General features: G+C 43.7%; 1 protein-coding gene across 17 annotated transcripts in view; it reads right to left on the bottom strand.

The window, feature by feature from the left end:
- FRMD4A (FERM domain containing 4A) overlaps nucleotides 1–15,803 on the bottom strand; it is a 751,487-nt gene that overhangs the window by 139,160 nt on the left and 596,524 nt on the right. For all 17 annotated transcript variants that reach the window (XM_049100487.1, XM_035713659.2, XM_035713663.2 and 14 more), the window contains 2 exons: nucleotides 13,695–13,789; nucleotides 913–1,005 (listed from right to left, as the gene is read on the bottom strand). In XM_049100487.1, coding sequence (XP_048956444.1) covers nucleotides 913–1,005; nucleotides 13,695–13,789 — 188 coding nt within the window. The remainder of the gene's footprint in view (nucleotides 1–912; nucleotides 1,006–13,694; nucleotides 13,790–15,803) is intronic.

The following is a 15,803-nucleotide window of genomic DNA, read 5'->3' as shown; positions in this document are numbered from 1 at the left end:
TAACTTGCCAAAACCTTCTGCAAATTAAAGTCCAGCTGACTTTGTGAGATATTTACAAATCTTAACCGTGAGAAGCAAATTATATTCTCTGCAGTCACAAAATAAAACTTCTTATAATAGATTAGTAAACAGAAAATGCCCTTTGTTTCTGGTATTTTATTATGCCATATCCTCCCTTAGTGGGGAAGGCATTGATCTATGGTTTGCTGCTGCATTTCAGCTATTCCTATTTGGAATAAGTTAAAATAAGCAAGTTTCAAGAGGCCAAGTGCCACTTATGGTAAAAGGAAAGCAGACACAGGGGCACCTGGGTGGCTCTGTCGGTTGAGCATCTGCCTTCGGCTCAAGTCATGATCCCAGGGTCCGGGGTAAGAGCCCAAGTCAAGCTCCCTGCTCAGCAGGGAGTCTGCTTCTCCCTCTTCCTCTGTCCATCCCCCCTGACTTGTGTGCTCGCTTGATCTCTCAAATAAATAAATAAAATCTTAAGAAAAAGGAAAGACACAGGTATTTGTGATATAGCTCTAAATGACTGCCACACAAGAAAATAATAGTAATCCAAGAGTTTTGTGTTACTGTAAGAGACTTAGTTCAGTTTGAGATATATGCCCCTCCCCCCAAAAAAGCAAAAAAAAAAAAAAAAAAAAAAAAGAGCTCTTATCTTCATTCCACACAAATATCCTAGTGCAAGAGCACAAACGTGTATTCATGCACACAGGGCAGGCCTTGGACACTCACACCCTATGCCCACATCTACTGGGAATGCAGCATGCGTACAGTCGACTGTGACCTCTGTCATTGGCCAACGGACCACAAAACACTTGATTCCCCTTTCCTTTGTTACACTGTCCTCCCAGACTTTTCTTGACCAAGAAAGATATAAGAAGTAAAAGGAGGGACACCAGCTATACATACCTGACACAAAAGTATAAAACCACCGGTCCTGACTTTTTGGGGAAGTCATGTTCCAACACTCTTCGATCTAGCTGAAGCCAGTTTAAGTGTCCCCTGAGGAGAAGAGAGACAAACGGGTTAGGACTGGAGAAGTGTCCTGTGATGAAGGCGTGTGTACAGTAGAACATGCTGGATCACAGACCAATGTGGACTTATATCTCACTACGAAGTTCTCAATTTAAGAAACCTCAAGGAATTATCTGGAGGAAGACCGAATCAATGGCAGATACAGTGTGACATGGAGGAGGGGAGTGGCAATCAGAAGGTCTGGGGCTTGCAACCTGCTATCCATTTCCTAGACTGTGCTAAAATTTAAAAATTAAAATGAAATCCTACTCTCTCCTCGTGCTGAATTCCCTTACCACCACCCTGCTGACTGCCTTTTTTTCCTGAAGCACTCAAACCCACTTTCAAAATATTAGCAATCTTCACAACATCTTGCCGGAAGCAGACAGGGTGAAAAGTGAATCACAGACAAGTTTCTTAAAAAATTAAACTCACACCCACCACATGACCCAGCCGTGCTACTCCTAGGTATTACCTGAGAGAAATGAAAGCTACATTCATGCCAGGACTTTTACACACAGATGTGCAGAGACACTTTACCTAAAATAGCTCAAAACTTGGAACAACCCAAATGTTTATTAATAGAGGAATGAGCATGATAGAGTTTTGGAACAGAGTCCTAGGCCCCAATAAAGACAGTGAGCTATTGATACATATACCACCATGGATGAATCTCAGAGTAATTACACTGAGCGAAAGAAGCCAAACAAAAGAGTGCAGACTGTAGGATTCCATCTATATAAAACTCCAGAAGGTGCCAAGTGATCTATAGTGACAGAGGCAAATCCGTGGTTGCCTGGGGAGAGGGTGGGAGGAAGGGCTTTTAGTGAGACAAGAGGAAACTTTTGGGAGTGATGGATATATTCATTATCTCAATGGTAGTGATGGTTTCATGGGTGTAGACACACGTCAAAACTTATCAAACTGTACTCTTTAACATGTGTGTTTACGATATGTCAATTATACCTCGTCAAAGCTATTTTAAACAGTGAAACCCCAGAGACGTTGGATGATACACAAATGGAGGGGCTTGTGCATTTCCTCCTTCCCTCTCTCCCTCCCTCTCTTATTTCCTTTTGTAAATATTAATAACCTTCTCTGAAAAAGGATCTGGAGGTGCAACAGTGAGCAAAACAGACACAATTCCCATTCCCCTTGAGCTTATATTCTTGTCAGGAGACAGACACTCAACCACTATTCCCACAATTAATTGCATAATTACTAATCAGATTGGTATTAGGACTTAACACTTAAGGTACAAGGACCATGAGTAATGAGAATATGTAAGGCCCTGACTGAGTTTGGGGCCCGAGAAGTACTACCTGGTGTTTGAGATTTGAAGAAGAAGAATTAACTCAGCAAAAGAGCAAGGGAACCATGTTCCAAGCAGCGCAGCCAGCATGTGCAAAGGCCCTGAGGTAGGGAGAGATCTGGCATGTTGGTGTCACGTGAGTCGAAAGAGATGAGGCTGGAGAGGGCAGGGACCAGCTGTTAGGGCTTAGGAGGCTATGCTGAGGACAGTGGTCTTTGCAGAGTGAGGCAGAGCCCTGGGACAAGTATGAGCAGAGGAGTCTACCTTTTCCTGTCCTCTCCTGGCCCAATCACAGTCCACCAGCCTGGACAACTAAGCCCCATAATCACTTTTACTCAGGAAGCTCATGTTGAACTGACACAACTGGTAACACAAAGTCTCCTCAGGTGCCTGATGCTGTGTAACATGGTCATAATATATCCACTCGTGGGAAAGGCTGGCACTTGCTCTGTGGATAACGTGAGACAAAAGTTGTCTGGCCACTGTATTAAAATGTTTGCTCCTCTGAAAAGATGCTTATCTCCAACAAATGCAAGACAGAGAATGCACTAGAGGCTTCTAGCTCCACTTTAAGACTTCATTCAAGCTGCGCCTTTTGCACAAAACCCTCTCTTTCCTTTTTTTTTTTTTAAGATTTTATTTATTTATTCATGAGAGACACAGAAAGAGAGAGAGAGAGAGGGGCAGAGACACAGGCCGAGGGAGAAGCAGGCTTCCCGCAAGGAGCCTGATGTAGGACTCGATCCTGGATCCTGGGATCACACTCTGAGCCGAAGGCAGATGCTCAACTGCTGAGCCACCCAGGCGTCCCACAAAACCCTCTTTCAATGACGCCCACAGCTGTGGCTCTAAAGATGGCATGGGGATCTGCTTCTGAGGAGCATCCACCTGAGGAACTCTGGCTCTTTTTCCTCCTTCTGGGGCTCTCAATCTAGAAAATCTTTTTTTTTTTTTCTATTAACTTTGCCTTTCATGTTTGGTTATTCTTCCCTAAATAATATAGTAAGGATAAAAAATAACAACAACAAAAAAAGTTTTCTAAATAGGATGACCAGATCAACTTCTTCCAAAATGGTGGGATGAATTCCCATCCAACTAGAACACGGGATCTGGGAACAGCAAGCCTGGGTGCCACCTTGGTCTCTAGTCGTACCTGCAATGCTGCTAATGCCCCACAGGGTCACATTGTTTCAGATCTCTGTGCCTTAGCTCAGCTGCCCTCTCTGCCTAGAATGCCCTTCCCCTCCTGCATCACTGAGTGAGGTCTGACTCATCCTTCAGGACCGAGCTCTCCCATGTCTCCTCCAGAAAGCATTCCTTGACCCATCTTCCCACACCACACACCAGCCTGGGCTGGGCTCCTCTCTGGCCCCTCACGGCGCCCACCCCTGGCACACCTGCTCCTGGACCTCCCACACTCCATAGAAGCTCCTCTGCGTATGTGTTCTGTCTCCCCAATAGGCCTTTTACATCTGAAAGCAGAGATCTGCTCCATAAGGTCAGAGTATGTGTCTGATCAAGCGGAAGGTATTAACACAAACATTAGCCCTAATTATTGGAAAATAAGTTACAGCCACTCTCTTCCTGCCTCTGAAAATGTCCAAAATCTCCTAGAGCCTTCTCTTTAGGCTCAGCCTCCTGCAAACATGCCACATGCGTGCTCTCTGCTAGGACTCTGATCATGCCATTTCCCCTAATTGGAATTGGTCTCTCCATCCTCATTATCTGAGCCCTAGCCTTTGTTCAAGGCTGAGTTCCAGTCTTTCAGGGAAGCCTTCCTTCATTGATTCGCTTTGGGTTTCTTTGAAACTTCTCCAGGCTTTTGTTTATGTCATCCTCAGAACGTGTGGCATATTCTCATACAATTAGTTATCTAAAGAATACAACCAAAAAAATAAATAAACAAATAAATAAAGAATACAACCTGTCTCCTCGACTAAGTTGTAAGTTTTCAACATTTAAAAAAAAAATGTCATCCCCGAACCTCACACCGTGCTTGACAAGTATTAGGTGCTCCTAAGGGCATGCTCACTGATGGGATGACTGCCATCAAAAGCCACAGATTTACTCCTGCATCTCATTTTACGAAAGTGACCAAGTGACAGCTCAGAGGTTAACGCTATTGAAAGAAGAGTTTAACGTTATTCAGAGTCCCCCCCCCCCCATCAGTAAGAGGCACACCAAGCCAGGGGGGGCCACGGGGGGAAGCACCAGTGTTGGTTATGAGACAAGGAATAAGGGGAAGGCAAAGGTCAGAGCCTCTGCTGGGGTCTCCACAGGAAAGGCAAGACAGGACAGTGGAAACAGCTCAGGGTTGGCTAGTTTTAATGACTCTGGCGGGTTCTGAGGCATAAGGGCTGTCCCTAGCCGTCTGGCACCCGGCCTTGAACTGATTAAGGGCAGCGGTCACCCTGGCTCCGTGTGTGAGAGCCCGACAGAGAAGGTGCCTCAGAGGAGGGCTCTGGGTCACAGGGGAGAGGCAAACAGCTTTGGCTCTTAGTCTGGCTTTGGAATTAATGGATGCCAAATAAACAGAGAATCTGAGAACTCTCCGAACAGCAATCCATCCAATGACAATGAAGATTGAAATTTTAATCTTTCACCTGACAATAATTTTTTATAAATAAAGGCTCTGGCAGAAATAATCTTTTCAGGATCATCACAAGACAAATCCACAGCCCAGTACAATGGCCCAACATTACTGACCACACAGACTGTTGGAGATTTGACCTGGGCTCCCCCAGGGGGCATGATTCACTTGGTGAAGAACCTCCAAGTAGGGACACTGTGCACGAAGGGCCACAGATATGGGTGTCACCTGAATGCCACTCTGTTGGGGGTGCTCACTGCCCTTCTTCATCCATGTTAACAGAAGACAACTAGAGGAATAGATTCCCTCTCTAGAGAATTTCATTCCCACATTGAAATTTTTTTAAAGGTGGGTCCCTGGGTGGCTCAGTCAGTTAAGCGTCCAACTCTTGATTTCAGCTCAGGTCATAATCTCAGGGTTGTGAGATCGAGCCCCACATCGGGCTCTGTGCTCAGCATGGAGTCTGCTTGAGTTTCTCTCTCCTTCTACCCCTGCCCTGTGTCGCCTCAAATAAATAAATTAATCTTTAAAAAAATTTAAAAAAAAAATCTTTAAAAGAATGACAGTGGGCAGCCCCAGTGGCTCAGCGGTTTAGCGCCACCTTCAGCCTAGGGCATGATCTTGGAGACCTGGGGTCAAGTCCCACATCAGGCTCCCTGCATGGAGCTTGTTTCTCCCTCTGCCTGTGTCTCTGCCTCTCTCTCTCTCTCTTTGTGTCTCTCATGAATAAAATAAAATTTATTAAAAAAAAAGAATGACAGTATAGTAATAAACTTTAACTGGAAATTCCTTGGTTCACAGCCATATATTGGTTTAGCATTTACAACGCAATGAAACAGACCGTGAGAAAATAATCAGGAAGCAGAGAGAACGAGGAGGAGGAGGCCAGAATCACCCCAAATTGAATAGCTAGGCCTCTGAGGAGAAATGAATTTCCTCTATCCACAACCTCTGCTTGAACGCCTCACCACCTCAACTGGGGGAGGTGGAGAATGGCACGATGCACACGCTCTACCAACCACGGACAGGTGGACTTCCCATACCCGGAATTCTGAGACCCTCATGTGGAAGGAAGGGGGTCCCCCCATTTTGCATGCCTGCAAAAGTGTCTTCACTGCAGGCTGCTGCTCACAAAGGCAAAGACTAAAGGGACAAGTGACTCATCTGAAGTCTTTTATGATAACTGTCTGATATTAGGGTAAAAGCTAAGAGATGGACAGACATGTCAACTGGAAAGTCCAGTACCCTGGAGGCCACCACCTTTGGCTCATTAAAATATTGTCTGCTCGTTGTACGTGGCTCAAAGTCATGTCTGCTGCAGCCAACAGCATCAAGGATTCCTCACAGCACAGGACGCTTCTTTGCCTACATAACACCCCACAGTCTCTGCACGAAGTCCCTACCCTCAAATACCTTATTTTTTCCTTTAAGTTCGGGTGGGATGGGCAACAAATAGGTCAAAGGAGCATTTTCTCTATTCAGTTTAACTAAGAGATGGCTGATAGCTCAGTTTTCATTATTCTCATTGATTTTTCATTTGAGGATTCACCTCGGTGCGTTTACCAGTAACAAAGCAAAAAATAAAACAATGCCCCAGCAGACACTGAGTTTATTTGTGTTACTGTCTGACTGATAACTATCTTTAAAGCTGAGCAAGATAACACTCATTTGGTTTATGGTGGCAATAGGTCAAACTGTTAGGTCAGTAAAAAATATGCAATTGCTTCCAAGCAACAGAAATTGGATGCATTTATTTAACAGATTGCTTTTAGCTTCTACATATAACACAAATAGATTTTTGGTTCCAGCCCAGGCACCTTCAACAGAGATGGCCCTAAGGAGAGCTTTGTTTACAGAGAGCTACCGGAGGGTGGAGGTATGTGCTAAGTCCATCTGAGCTCACTGCCTCTTGGACCCCTGAGGGGGAGCAATATGCTGTGCCTTTTAGTGGTTTTTATTGTAGACAGGTTATTTCCTATGCAATGAGTTTCCAAAGAAAGCCAAGCAAGAGCATGAAATTCTTACAGGTGTCACTGGATGGGGTGGGGTGGGGGGGCAGAGTGCTCTTCAAATGGAAGAATGTTTAGCTAGTTGATGTCCTTAGTTGGAAATACGTGGACTCATCAGGGACAGCTCGTGCTAGAAACTCTCAAATAGTGGCTTTCAAGTGTGTGAGTGAGAGTGTGTGTGGGTGTATGTACACGTGTGAAAGAGACAGAGACAGAGAGGGAGACAGACAAAAGATGAGTATTGAGGCAGATGGCTGTTCAGCCCCACTGACTTTATGGCTTTAATTTTTTATTTATGGAGGAAATTTGCTCTACCATGTTCTCTTAAGGCTGTTCTGAATTTTCTTTTGTAGCACCTCCTACACTGTATCTGATTATTTACCTCCTAAACTCAAAATACAAGTCCTATAGGGGGTCAAGGCTAGTCATTTCTGTATTTCCAGAGCTTAACAGTGGATGCTAAGTGAATGACTACATCAGCTTCACTTATGCACCATTGATCAATATTGTCAGTGTGATGACAGCTATCCGTATAGACGCTGTATAGACGCTGCTCCTGCCCTAAACAGTCTCCGTACTCAGGGGGAATTCACTGCTCACTGACTCCAGGATCTGAGCTCCACTGTACCATTCACACTGGGAATGAAAAAGTCAAGAGAAAGCATGGATTCCTAAGGCCTCTTCAGATTGCACCATTCTATTTCATTTGTCTCAGCTGAAAACAGAAAGAGTTCTGGAGCCCTTCTCCGGTCAGTAAATAGAAGGTACTGTGGTTTGCTATATGTCTGATGTCTACACAAGCTGTCTCCGAGGTAGCACTGAGTGCTGAATACTACATTCCCAGGAGCAGCAGTTACAACCCAGGCACAGAGGCCTTGGTACTGATTTTTCTCCCCAGTCTCCTGGTACAGAGCATTTAATGAATGGAAATCCCAAACTTATTTCTAAAATTACTTTCCCACAGCTGTATCTTCCTGTTGTTTCTTTTGCAAGTGAAAAAATTGCTTTTCTACTTTATTTTTAAGTTGTAGATAAGCTTGAGACTGCGAATGCTCACTAGCTAAATCCTTCTCAGAAGCCTCCACCAATGGTGGTCCTGCTTCTACTAGAGGGGAGCAGAGATCAAGGACACTGCATAGCAGAAAGGATTCTCCCCACCGTCCCAGCACTGAACTGATGCATTTCCAGTATAAGAAGGCATTTGGGACCGAAATTATTTGGATAACCCAGACTCTACAAACAGTACCAATCAATGATGCGATCAATGGAAACATAGCATGTTGTTAAAAAAAAAATTCCTTAATTGGTTCTTACATTAGGATTCTGGCTTCATGCTGTCTGTGAATCCTCTAAAATTTGAGCATAAATTATTATGTGCGTAAATTTTGGTGGAGGCGATGGAATGTAACTTGTTAACAAATTTCAAAGGGTTCTGTGATTAAATAAGAGGTTAAGAACTAGTCATTTTCTTAATTGGTATGTGAAAACACATTCTAACTGTACCTGGCTTTTAAAATATGCAATGATCGCTAAACAAGTTTCTTTCTCCCTCAGTTTTCTAAATACTTCTTAAAGGTTTTCATTACATGAATACTCATTTACAGCTTCTGACACACAATTCTTTAACATTTTTAATAGAAGATTCAGATTAAAATTTAAATACACTATGAAAATCATTACTACAACTTGGCATGTGTTTGACTATTTCTGTTAAATAGACTACAGTTATTTTTTAAATTTATTATTATTATTCTTAAAGATTATTTATTTTAGAGAGATGAGCGAGGGAAAGGGGCAGAGGGAGAGGGAGAGTGAGAGAGAGAATATCAAGCAGACTCCACGCTGAGAGCAGAGCCAGACGTGGAGTTCGATCCTATGACTGTGAGATCACAACGTGAGCTGAAACCAAGAGTCAGATGCTCAATGGACTATGCTACCCAGGTACCCCAATTTATTATTATTATTTTTAAATTTATTTATTTATTTATTTGAGAGAGAGAGAGAGAGAGTGTGTGTGTGTGTGCAGGGAGGAAGGGCAGAAGGAGAGGGAGAGAGAGTCTTAAGCAGACCCCACACTGGGCACAGATCAGGACACAGGGCTTGATCTCAGGACCCTGAGGTCACAACCTGAGCTGAAACCAAGAGTTGGATACCTGTGCCACCCAGGTATCCTAATTATTATTTTTTTTAAGTAGACTCTATGCTCATTGTAGGATTTGAATTCATGAACCTGAGATCAAGAGTCACAGGCTCTATCTACTGAGCCAGCCAGGTGCCCCTAGGATAAAAATTAGAGCTTTTGATGATAGGATCCTCTGTCAACAAATAAAAACCTAAAACTTAATTAAAAACACTTGGGTGTGAAGAGTGTTTGCATTATGTCCAAACATATATAACTGCACACATAAAATACGCACAGTTCTTTGTATAGCAATTATACCTCAAAAAAGCATTTTCCTTTAAAAAGAAACCCAAACAGAGGAAACAAAATGATGATGGAAAATAGATTGGGTAACTACAAACTGGACTTAATTGATTTAAATTACACTACCAGAGCCACGGGCTCTGAAAACAAAAAAACAAAACAAAACTTGGGTGTTAAAACAGCCATGTATATATTTTGAAAATAAAATGTACAAATAACTTTCTTTAAATGATGGGAGCAAATGATTGGTAAGAGAAAATTTCAGTTATCCCATATGTGCTCATGGAAACACTAAATCTGCATTTCTGAGCTGGTTCCCACACATTAGGTTTCCTGACTCTCCTGGGAATAGAGAGAGTCCATAACTGTGCAGGTCCCTGGCATGTGTCATGACATAATTGGTCATGTCTGGCTCCAAATACTCAAAGCTGGGTGAACTCAGCTTCTCTTCTTGGATCTTTGGGAGGAAGCAGAAGAAATTCACTCCAACTTTCCCCTCTCTCTCTAGAACACGGTCTTTTTGAAATTTGGCTACACATTTACAATCCATCAGGAAGCTATGAAAGATCTTGATGTTCAGGCCACAGCCAAATCAATTAAATCAGAATTTAGGGGGCAGGTCCCAGGCACTGGTATTTTATAAAATGTCTCGGTGACACCAGTATGTGGTCAAGACTGAGAACCATGACTCTAGCAAAACATTAATTATTTTAAGATCAAATTTATACTGTGCTCTTACTTAGCTGCAGAATGTTTAAAAGGCTGCCAAAATGTCACTGTTTGCATGGATCACCAGCATTCAGACCATTTACAGATGACTACTGATGTCTCTTTGTATTAGTTATAAAAAATAAAAGGGTGCTAAATGCAATTGGATCTTGGAACAGAAAAAAAAGGCATTCATGAAAAAACGAGTAAAACTTAAAGTCTGTAGGTTAGTACCAATAATATCAGAGCATACTAGTTCCAATGCTAATTTCTCAGTTTTGAAAAATGTAACACACTCTGTAAACGAATAACAATTGAGGAAGCTGGGTGGAACGTATATGGGAGCTTTGCTATTTTTGTCAACTCTTGTAAGTTTAATTATTTCAAAATAAAAAGTTAAAAAGTTAAATTAAAACAGGAAAAGGCAAAGCTAGTACTAATGCTGCAAAACTGCAGATTAGCCAACAATATTGAATACCCTTGGGCACAAAGTTGTGCCCTGTGGATCTGGGCACTTTATTAAAGAATACAACATTATGGCATGAGAGAAGCTTAGAGAAATTCCCAATTTCCTGTCTTTCTTCTGCTTTTATATAGCTCTTCTCCAGCTCCGTCCAGATCCTACAAAATGTCATCAACAGCAAGTAATATAAAAGGCCTTGCTGGCAATCTATGACCTTAAAGTCATCTATTCTACTACACAGAATCATAGTACTGTGATGGGATCTTGTACAATATTTTACAGCTCATGAGCACTTTCCAAATGTTAGTCTTGTTTGATTTGCATTAGGAAATAGGCAAATCCACAGGGTATATCTTGGGCTGTAATAAGATGGAACTTTGATTTCATTTTAATAGAGGAGACACAGTGTAGCACCTGCATAAATCTCTCTCTCTTTCTCTCTCTCTCACACACACACACTACATCATACTACATACACACAATTTGGACACACGGTTATTAAAAAATTCTATGTTAGTCCAGCAGTGCCCAGAATGAGGCTGGAGGCACATATAACAAGGCTAAGTGCTCACTGACATATGACCACCAACCTAGGCCAGGTCCCAGCCACGGGCGCTACTTCATGATGGCAGCTGCCCTGCCCCCCTTTCCTACCAGGAAAAGGAGGAAAGTTCAGATTACCAACAAGGCCATCAGCCAACATCTGTTGGCCCCAGGTGTTGTCAGGCCACAACTGACTACGCCCTGAGTCATAGCCATCTCTTTGTTTCTGCCCCCTTGTCCTGGTCCCTCAGGGACCCTGGTTCTTGATTTCCGCAGGTCCCTGACCCTAGCCAGTTCCCCATGAGTTAGGCCCACCTGGCAGCTGCAGCCCTCGCCCACTTGAGCTCCTGCCAGCTGCCTGCTGCTCCTACGCTTGCTGGATGGATCCTCCCACCCAGAATGGGGTGAAGGGAATGGTGGTGGCCACACTTTCCCTGGACCCTGCTAGAGGATGGCTCACATCCCCCCACCCTCCCATGACTCCTCCCCACAGAGCCTGCCTCACCTCCAATTCCACCACTCAAGGTAGTAAGACGCTTTTTGGCAGCCTGGCCTCACACTCACATACTCAGGGAAGGCACACTCATGCTTTCCTGGCCAGCCCAGAGAACCATAGGCTGGGTTTTGTTTTGTTGTTTTTAAGTAGGCTCCACACCAGCATGGAGCCCAATGTGGGGCTTGAACTAACAATCTTGGGATCAAGACCTGAGGTGGATCAAGAGTTGGATGCCTCACTGACTGAGTCACCCAGGCGCAGCTGCAGGCCATCTGATGGCACAAGTGTGCGGCCCTGTGCTTTCCCACTTTCCTTTCTGTACCGTGTGGTTGTGTGCTGTCCTCTCTCTCGGGACGAGGGTGACTTTCTACCTTACAATCCATTCCTTCTGGGCTATGCTGCTCCGGCAGGGATTTGCAACGTTCAGCCGGCCTATTTCTTCCTCATTGGCCTGGGACCACATGCTCATTCCTTGATTCCGTGTATTAAAAAGGAAAGTCTAACCGGGACTAACAGAGAGTTCACAGACCTTTTACAAGAGTAAACATACTCGGGCAATGTGAACAATGGGATATGATTAATTGAAACTTCTGGTTTCCTTCTAATTAGTGGAATGTACGAATAGCAATTTAGGAGGTTTAACAGTGATTCTCAGGCAAAGGGGAAGAAAATATCTGTGCTTGTGAAAGTAGTTGCTCTTGATCTGTATTTGTTTTAAAGCATTTGCTTTATTACTACTCTGGCTCCTTCCCCCCAGAGTCCTCCAGCTTGCCCACTAGCTGGTTCCCCATGAGTCAGGCCCACCTGGCAGCTGCAGCCCTCACCCACTGAGCTCCTCCCAGCTGCCTGTTGCTCCTATGCTTTGCTGGATGGATCCTCCACCCTAGATTGGGGTGAAGGGGATAGTGGTGGCCACACTTTCCCTGGACTCTGCTTACCGGCCCTACCTGCAGGCACAGTGATCATTCTAGGCCTGGGCAACACTCCTGCTTTCCGTCCTGCTCACTTCTCTACATGCTCCAGGGCCAGAGGCCAACCTGGCTCCTCCTGGCTTTCTTGAGGACGATGTAGCTCTGCTCCCCATGCCTGCAACCTGATTGCACTGTCGCTTGAAACACTGCTAATTTAGAGGGCAAACATTCCAGTTCATCCAAGACAGTCCTTGTTTCCATGCCATTTTACTACTTATACTGTCCTGATTCAAATAATAAATCAGATGGCCATCCTACTCACTTGTAGCTCCTGAGGCTAACGGGACAATGTGCAGATACCTCCAACTGCCCAATGTGGGTTCCTCCTGTCCTTGCATCTGAGCTTGTCCTGCCTCGATGGCACCATCTTGACTGATGGGGCATTGCCTCCCCTGTACTGTCTTGTTCAGCCACTAACCTAACCTCTCTTCTCTGTTAATATCCTAGGAAATCACCTCTGTCATTCTAAACATTTGGAGAGCAAGTGAGAGAGAGAACACAAAGGAAAAAAAATTGTGAAGCATTTCCTTTTTGCATCTTATCTAGGAATCTGTGCAGGTATTCAATGTACTCTTGATAACAGCGTATTAAGAAGGAAATTGAAATTTTAGTAGAGATATTCCTTACCTGTGTCGCAAAATGCCACTTTATAGAGCCAAATTGAAAACCACTGAAAACAAACGTATTTTTCATCACTTGAATGATATGAATTTTTGATTTTTATATTCTATGCCAGCCGAGACAGTGAAACTGAACAGACACTTTTCATTTTGAATTTATCATCAAATTCATTTCCTGTTATTGTTATCCTAACACTGGAGAGGAATATTTAATTTCCAGAAGTTTTCATTTAACTTTAATAGGAAATAAACTCACTTTAAAATCCACTTTAAAAAAAAAATAAACATTTTAGTTCTGAACGCGAAGCTGCTTGATTATAAGAACTAGTTAACCTAATAATTTTATATTAGCATCATCCTAAATATATCCTTTGGCTGTTCCAGGCATGATCACAAGGTCTTTGAAATTCGGATCATGAACTTGGACTGACCCCGTACCACAGGATCCAAGCGGCCTGCAGCGGATTTCACTGTTGACAGCTCGGACAGTGCAATGTCAGATTCTCCCTGCAGGGCGGGAGGGCCCGTGGCAGCACTTACGTTTCATCTGTGAAGGCTATTCCAAAGTATTCCTTTTCCTTCAGATTGAAGTGAGATGCCACGAGGTCCAGCAGCTCCTTGGCCAAAAGCTTGGGCTGGAGGAAGAGTAAGATGGAAAAGAGACAGATGAGTAGGGAGGACTTGTCCTAAGACATGTGATGGCAGGTTAATACAATTTTTTAAATGGGATGTCTCAAAGCTCAAGTACATTAATGCAAATGATTTTTGTAAAACCCAAAGGAGTAGACAATGAGGATGCTGCTGAGCGATAAAGCCAAGCACAGGGCCATCAATAGGCAGAGACCTTCTGCCTTGGTTTCCTAGTAGTTTGTTCTGAAACACAAGGTACCTGTTCTTTGGCAGGACTGTCAGGCCTTCTGGCTCTTCTTCCCCACACAGGAGAACATTTTACGTTGCATCAACAGGAAGATGCCTTATTGAAATATATTTTTATGTATATACATGTAACATACGTTCACATAGTATTTGCTACATGTCAGGCCCTATTCTAAGTACTTTACAAATATCACCATCTCTGCCCCCCATTACAGCTCCATGAGGTGCTCCTGTTATTAACTCTGTCATATATAAAAAAAAAAAAAAAAAACAAAACTCTGTCGTATAGGGGAGGAAATACACACCAGAGATCAAGCAAGTGTTGGGACTGGGATTTGAATCCTGGCTCCAGACTGCCCTTGACCACTTGATCCGCTCCATAATTTTGAATACAAACAATAAAAGTATCTCCTTCTAGGAATGTTAAAATTAAGGCCAAAGCAGCTTGGGAACAGAATTGAAGAATGAATTACAAATTCACCCTCTGGTTGGCTTTCCAAAGGAGAAGAACAGTCTTTATGTTAAGAGTGTTTTTTATCATAAACTCCTTTTTAAACATCTCTGCTAATCTAAAGGAGTGTGCCAGAGGTGTAGGCATGAAATCGCCATGGAGGTCTGTATTGTTAATACATCGTTCACCTTAGCCAAGCACAGGCAAGGTGGCCACAGAACACCAGCCTGTGAGGTGAGGGTGGAAGGAAAGGCCATTTGAGGGAGACTCGGGGCTAATGGGAGTAGTTATTTCTCAATCAGCTTCCAAGTCAAGTATCTGCAAATGCATTGTCCCTATGACAATTGCTGTACTCCAACTGTACTCGCTGGGTCTCCAAGCTCAGAGCAGAAACAGAGATTCCAGAAGAGAAAAAATTGTGTATTTTCTGTGTGTGTACGTGTGTGCATTTATGCACATCGATATACCTTCCTGAGTATGTTTCCTATTCTAGTGGTTACTCTGATAGGGGAGTGGACAAGACATCTCAATCATGTTACATGATACGTGGTAATTTGATTTCCCCTTTTTATTTTTATTTTTTTAAAAAAGATTTTATTCATTTATTAATGAGAAACACAGAGAGAGGCAGAGACACAGGCAGAGGGAGAAGCAGGCTCCCCGCAGGGAACCCGATGCAGGACTCAATCCTGGGACTCTGGGATCACGCCCTGAGCCAAAGGCAGATGCTCAACCATTGAGCCACCTAAGTGTCCCTGATTTCCCCTTTTTAAAGAGTTATCAAAAAATTACTTATTTGAGAGAGAGTGAGCAAGACAGAGAGCACAAGCCAGGGGAAGAACAGAGGGAGAGGGAGAAGCAGTTGCCCCACTGAGCAGCGAGCCTGACGTAGGGCTAGATCCCAGGACCCTGGGATCATGACCTGAGCTGAAGGCAGACGCTTAACCAACCGAGCCACCCAGGCACTCTGGCGAAATAAGTTTGATTTCTTATTTCACTTTCTGAGTATTGCTATGAGCTGTGCTGTGTCCCTCTCCAAATTTATATGTTGAAGCCCTAAGCCCCATGTGGTGGCATTTGGAGATGGGACCTTCGGGAGGGGGAATTAGGGTTAGATGAAGTCATGAGAGTGGGGTTGTCATGAATGGGTCAGTGACTTTATGAGAAGAGACAGAGAGATGGCCCATGTTCTCCCTCTCCACCATGTAAGGACACAGGGCCAAGGTGGCCATCTGCCAGCTGGGAAGAGGGCCCTCCTGAGAACGAAACCAGGTTGGTACCCTGGTTGTGAACTTCCAGCCTCCAGGACTGTGAGAAAATAA

The sequence above is a fragment of the Canis lupus genome, chromosome 2, assembly GCF_003254725.2.
Source record: "Canis lupus dingo isolate Sandy chromosome 2, ASM325472v2, whole genome shotgun sequence".
In the NCBI taxonomy this organism is placed as follows: Eukaryota; Metazoa; Chordata; class Mammalia; order Carnivora; family Canidae; genus Canis; species Canis lupus.
This window is presented reverse-complemented; position numbering and strand designations above follow the sequence as displayed.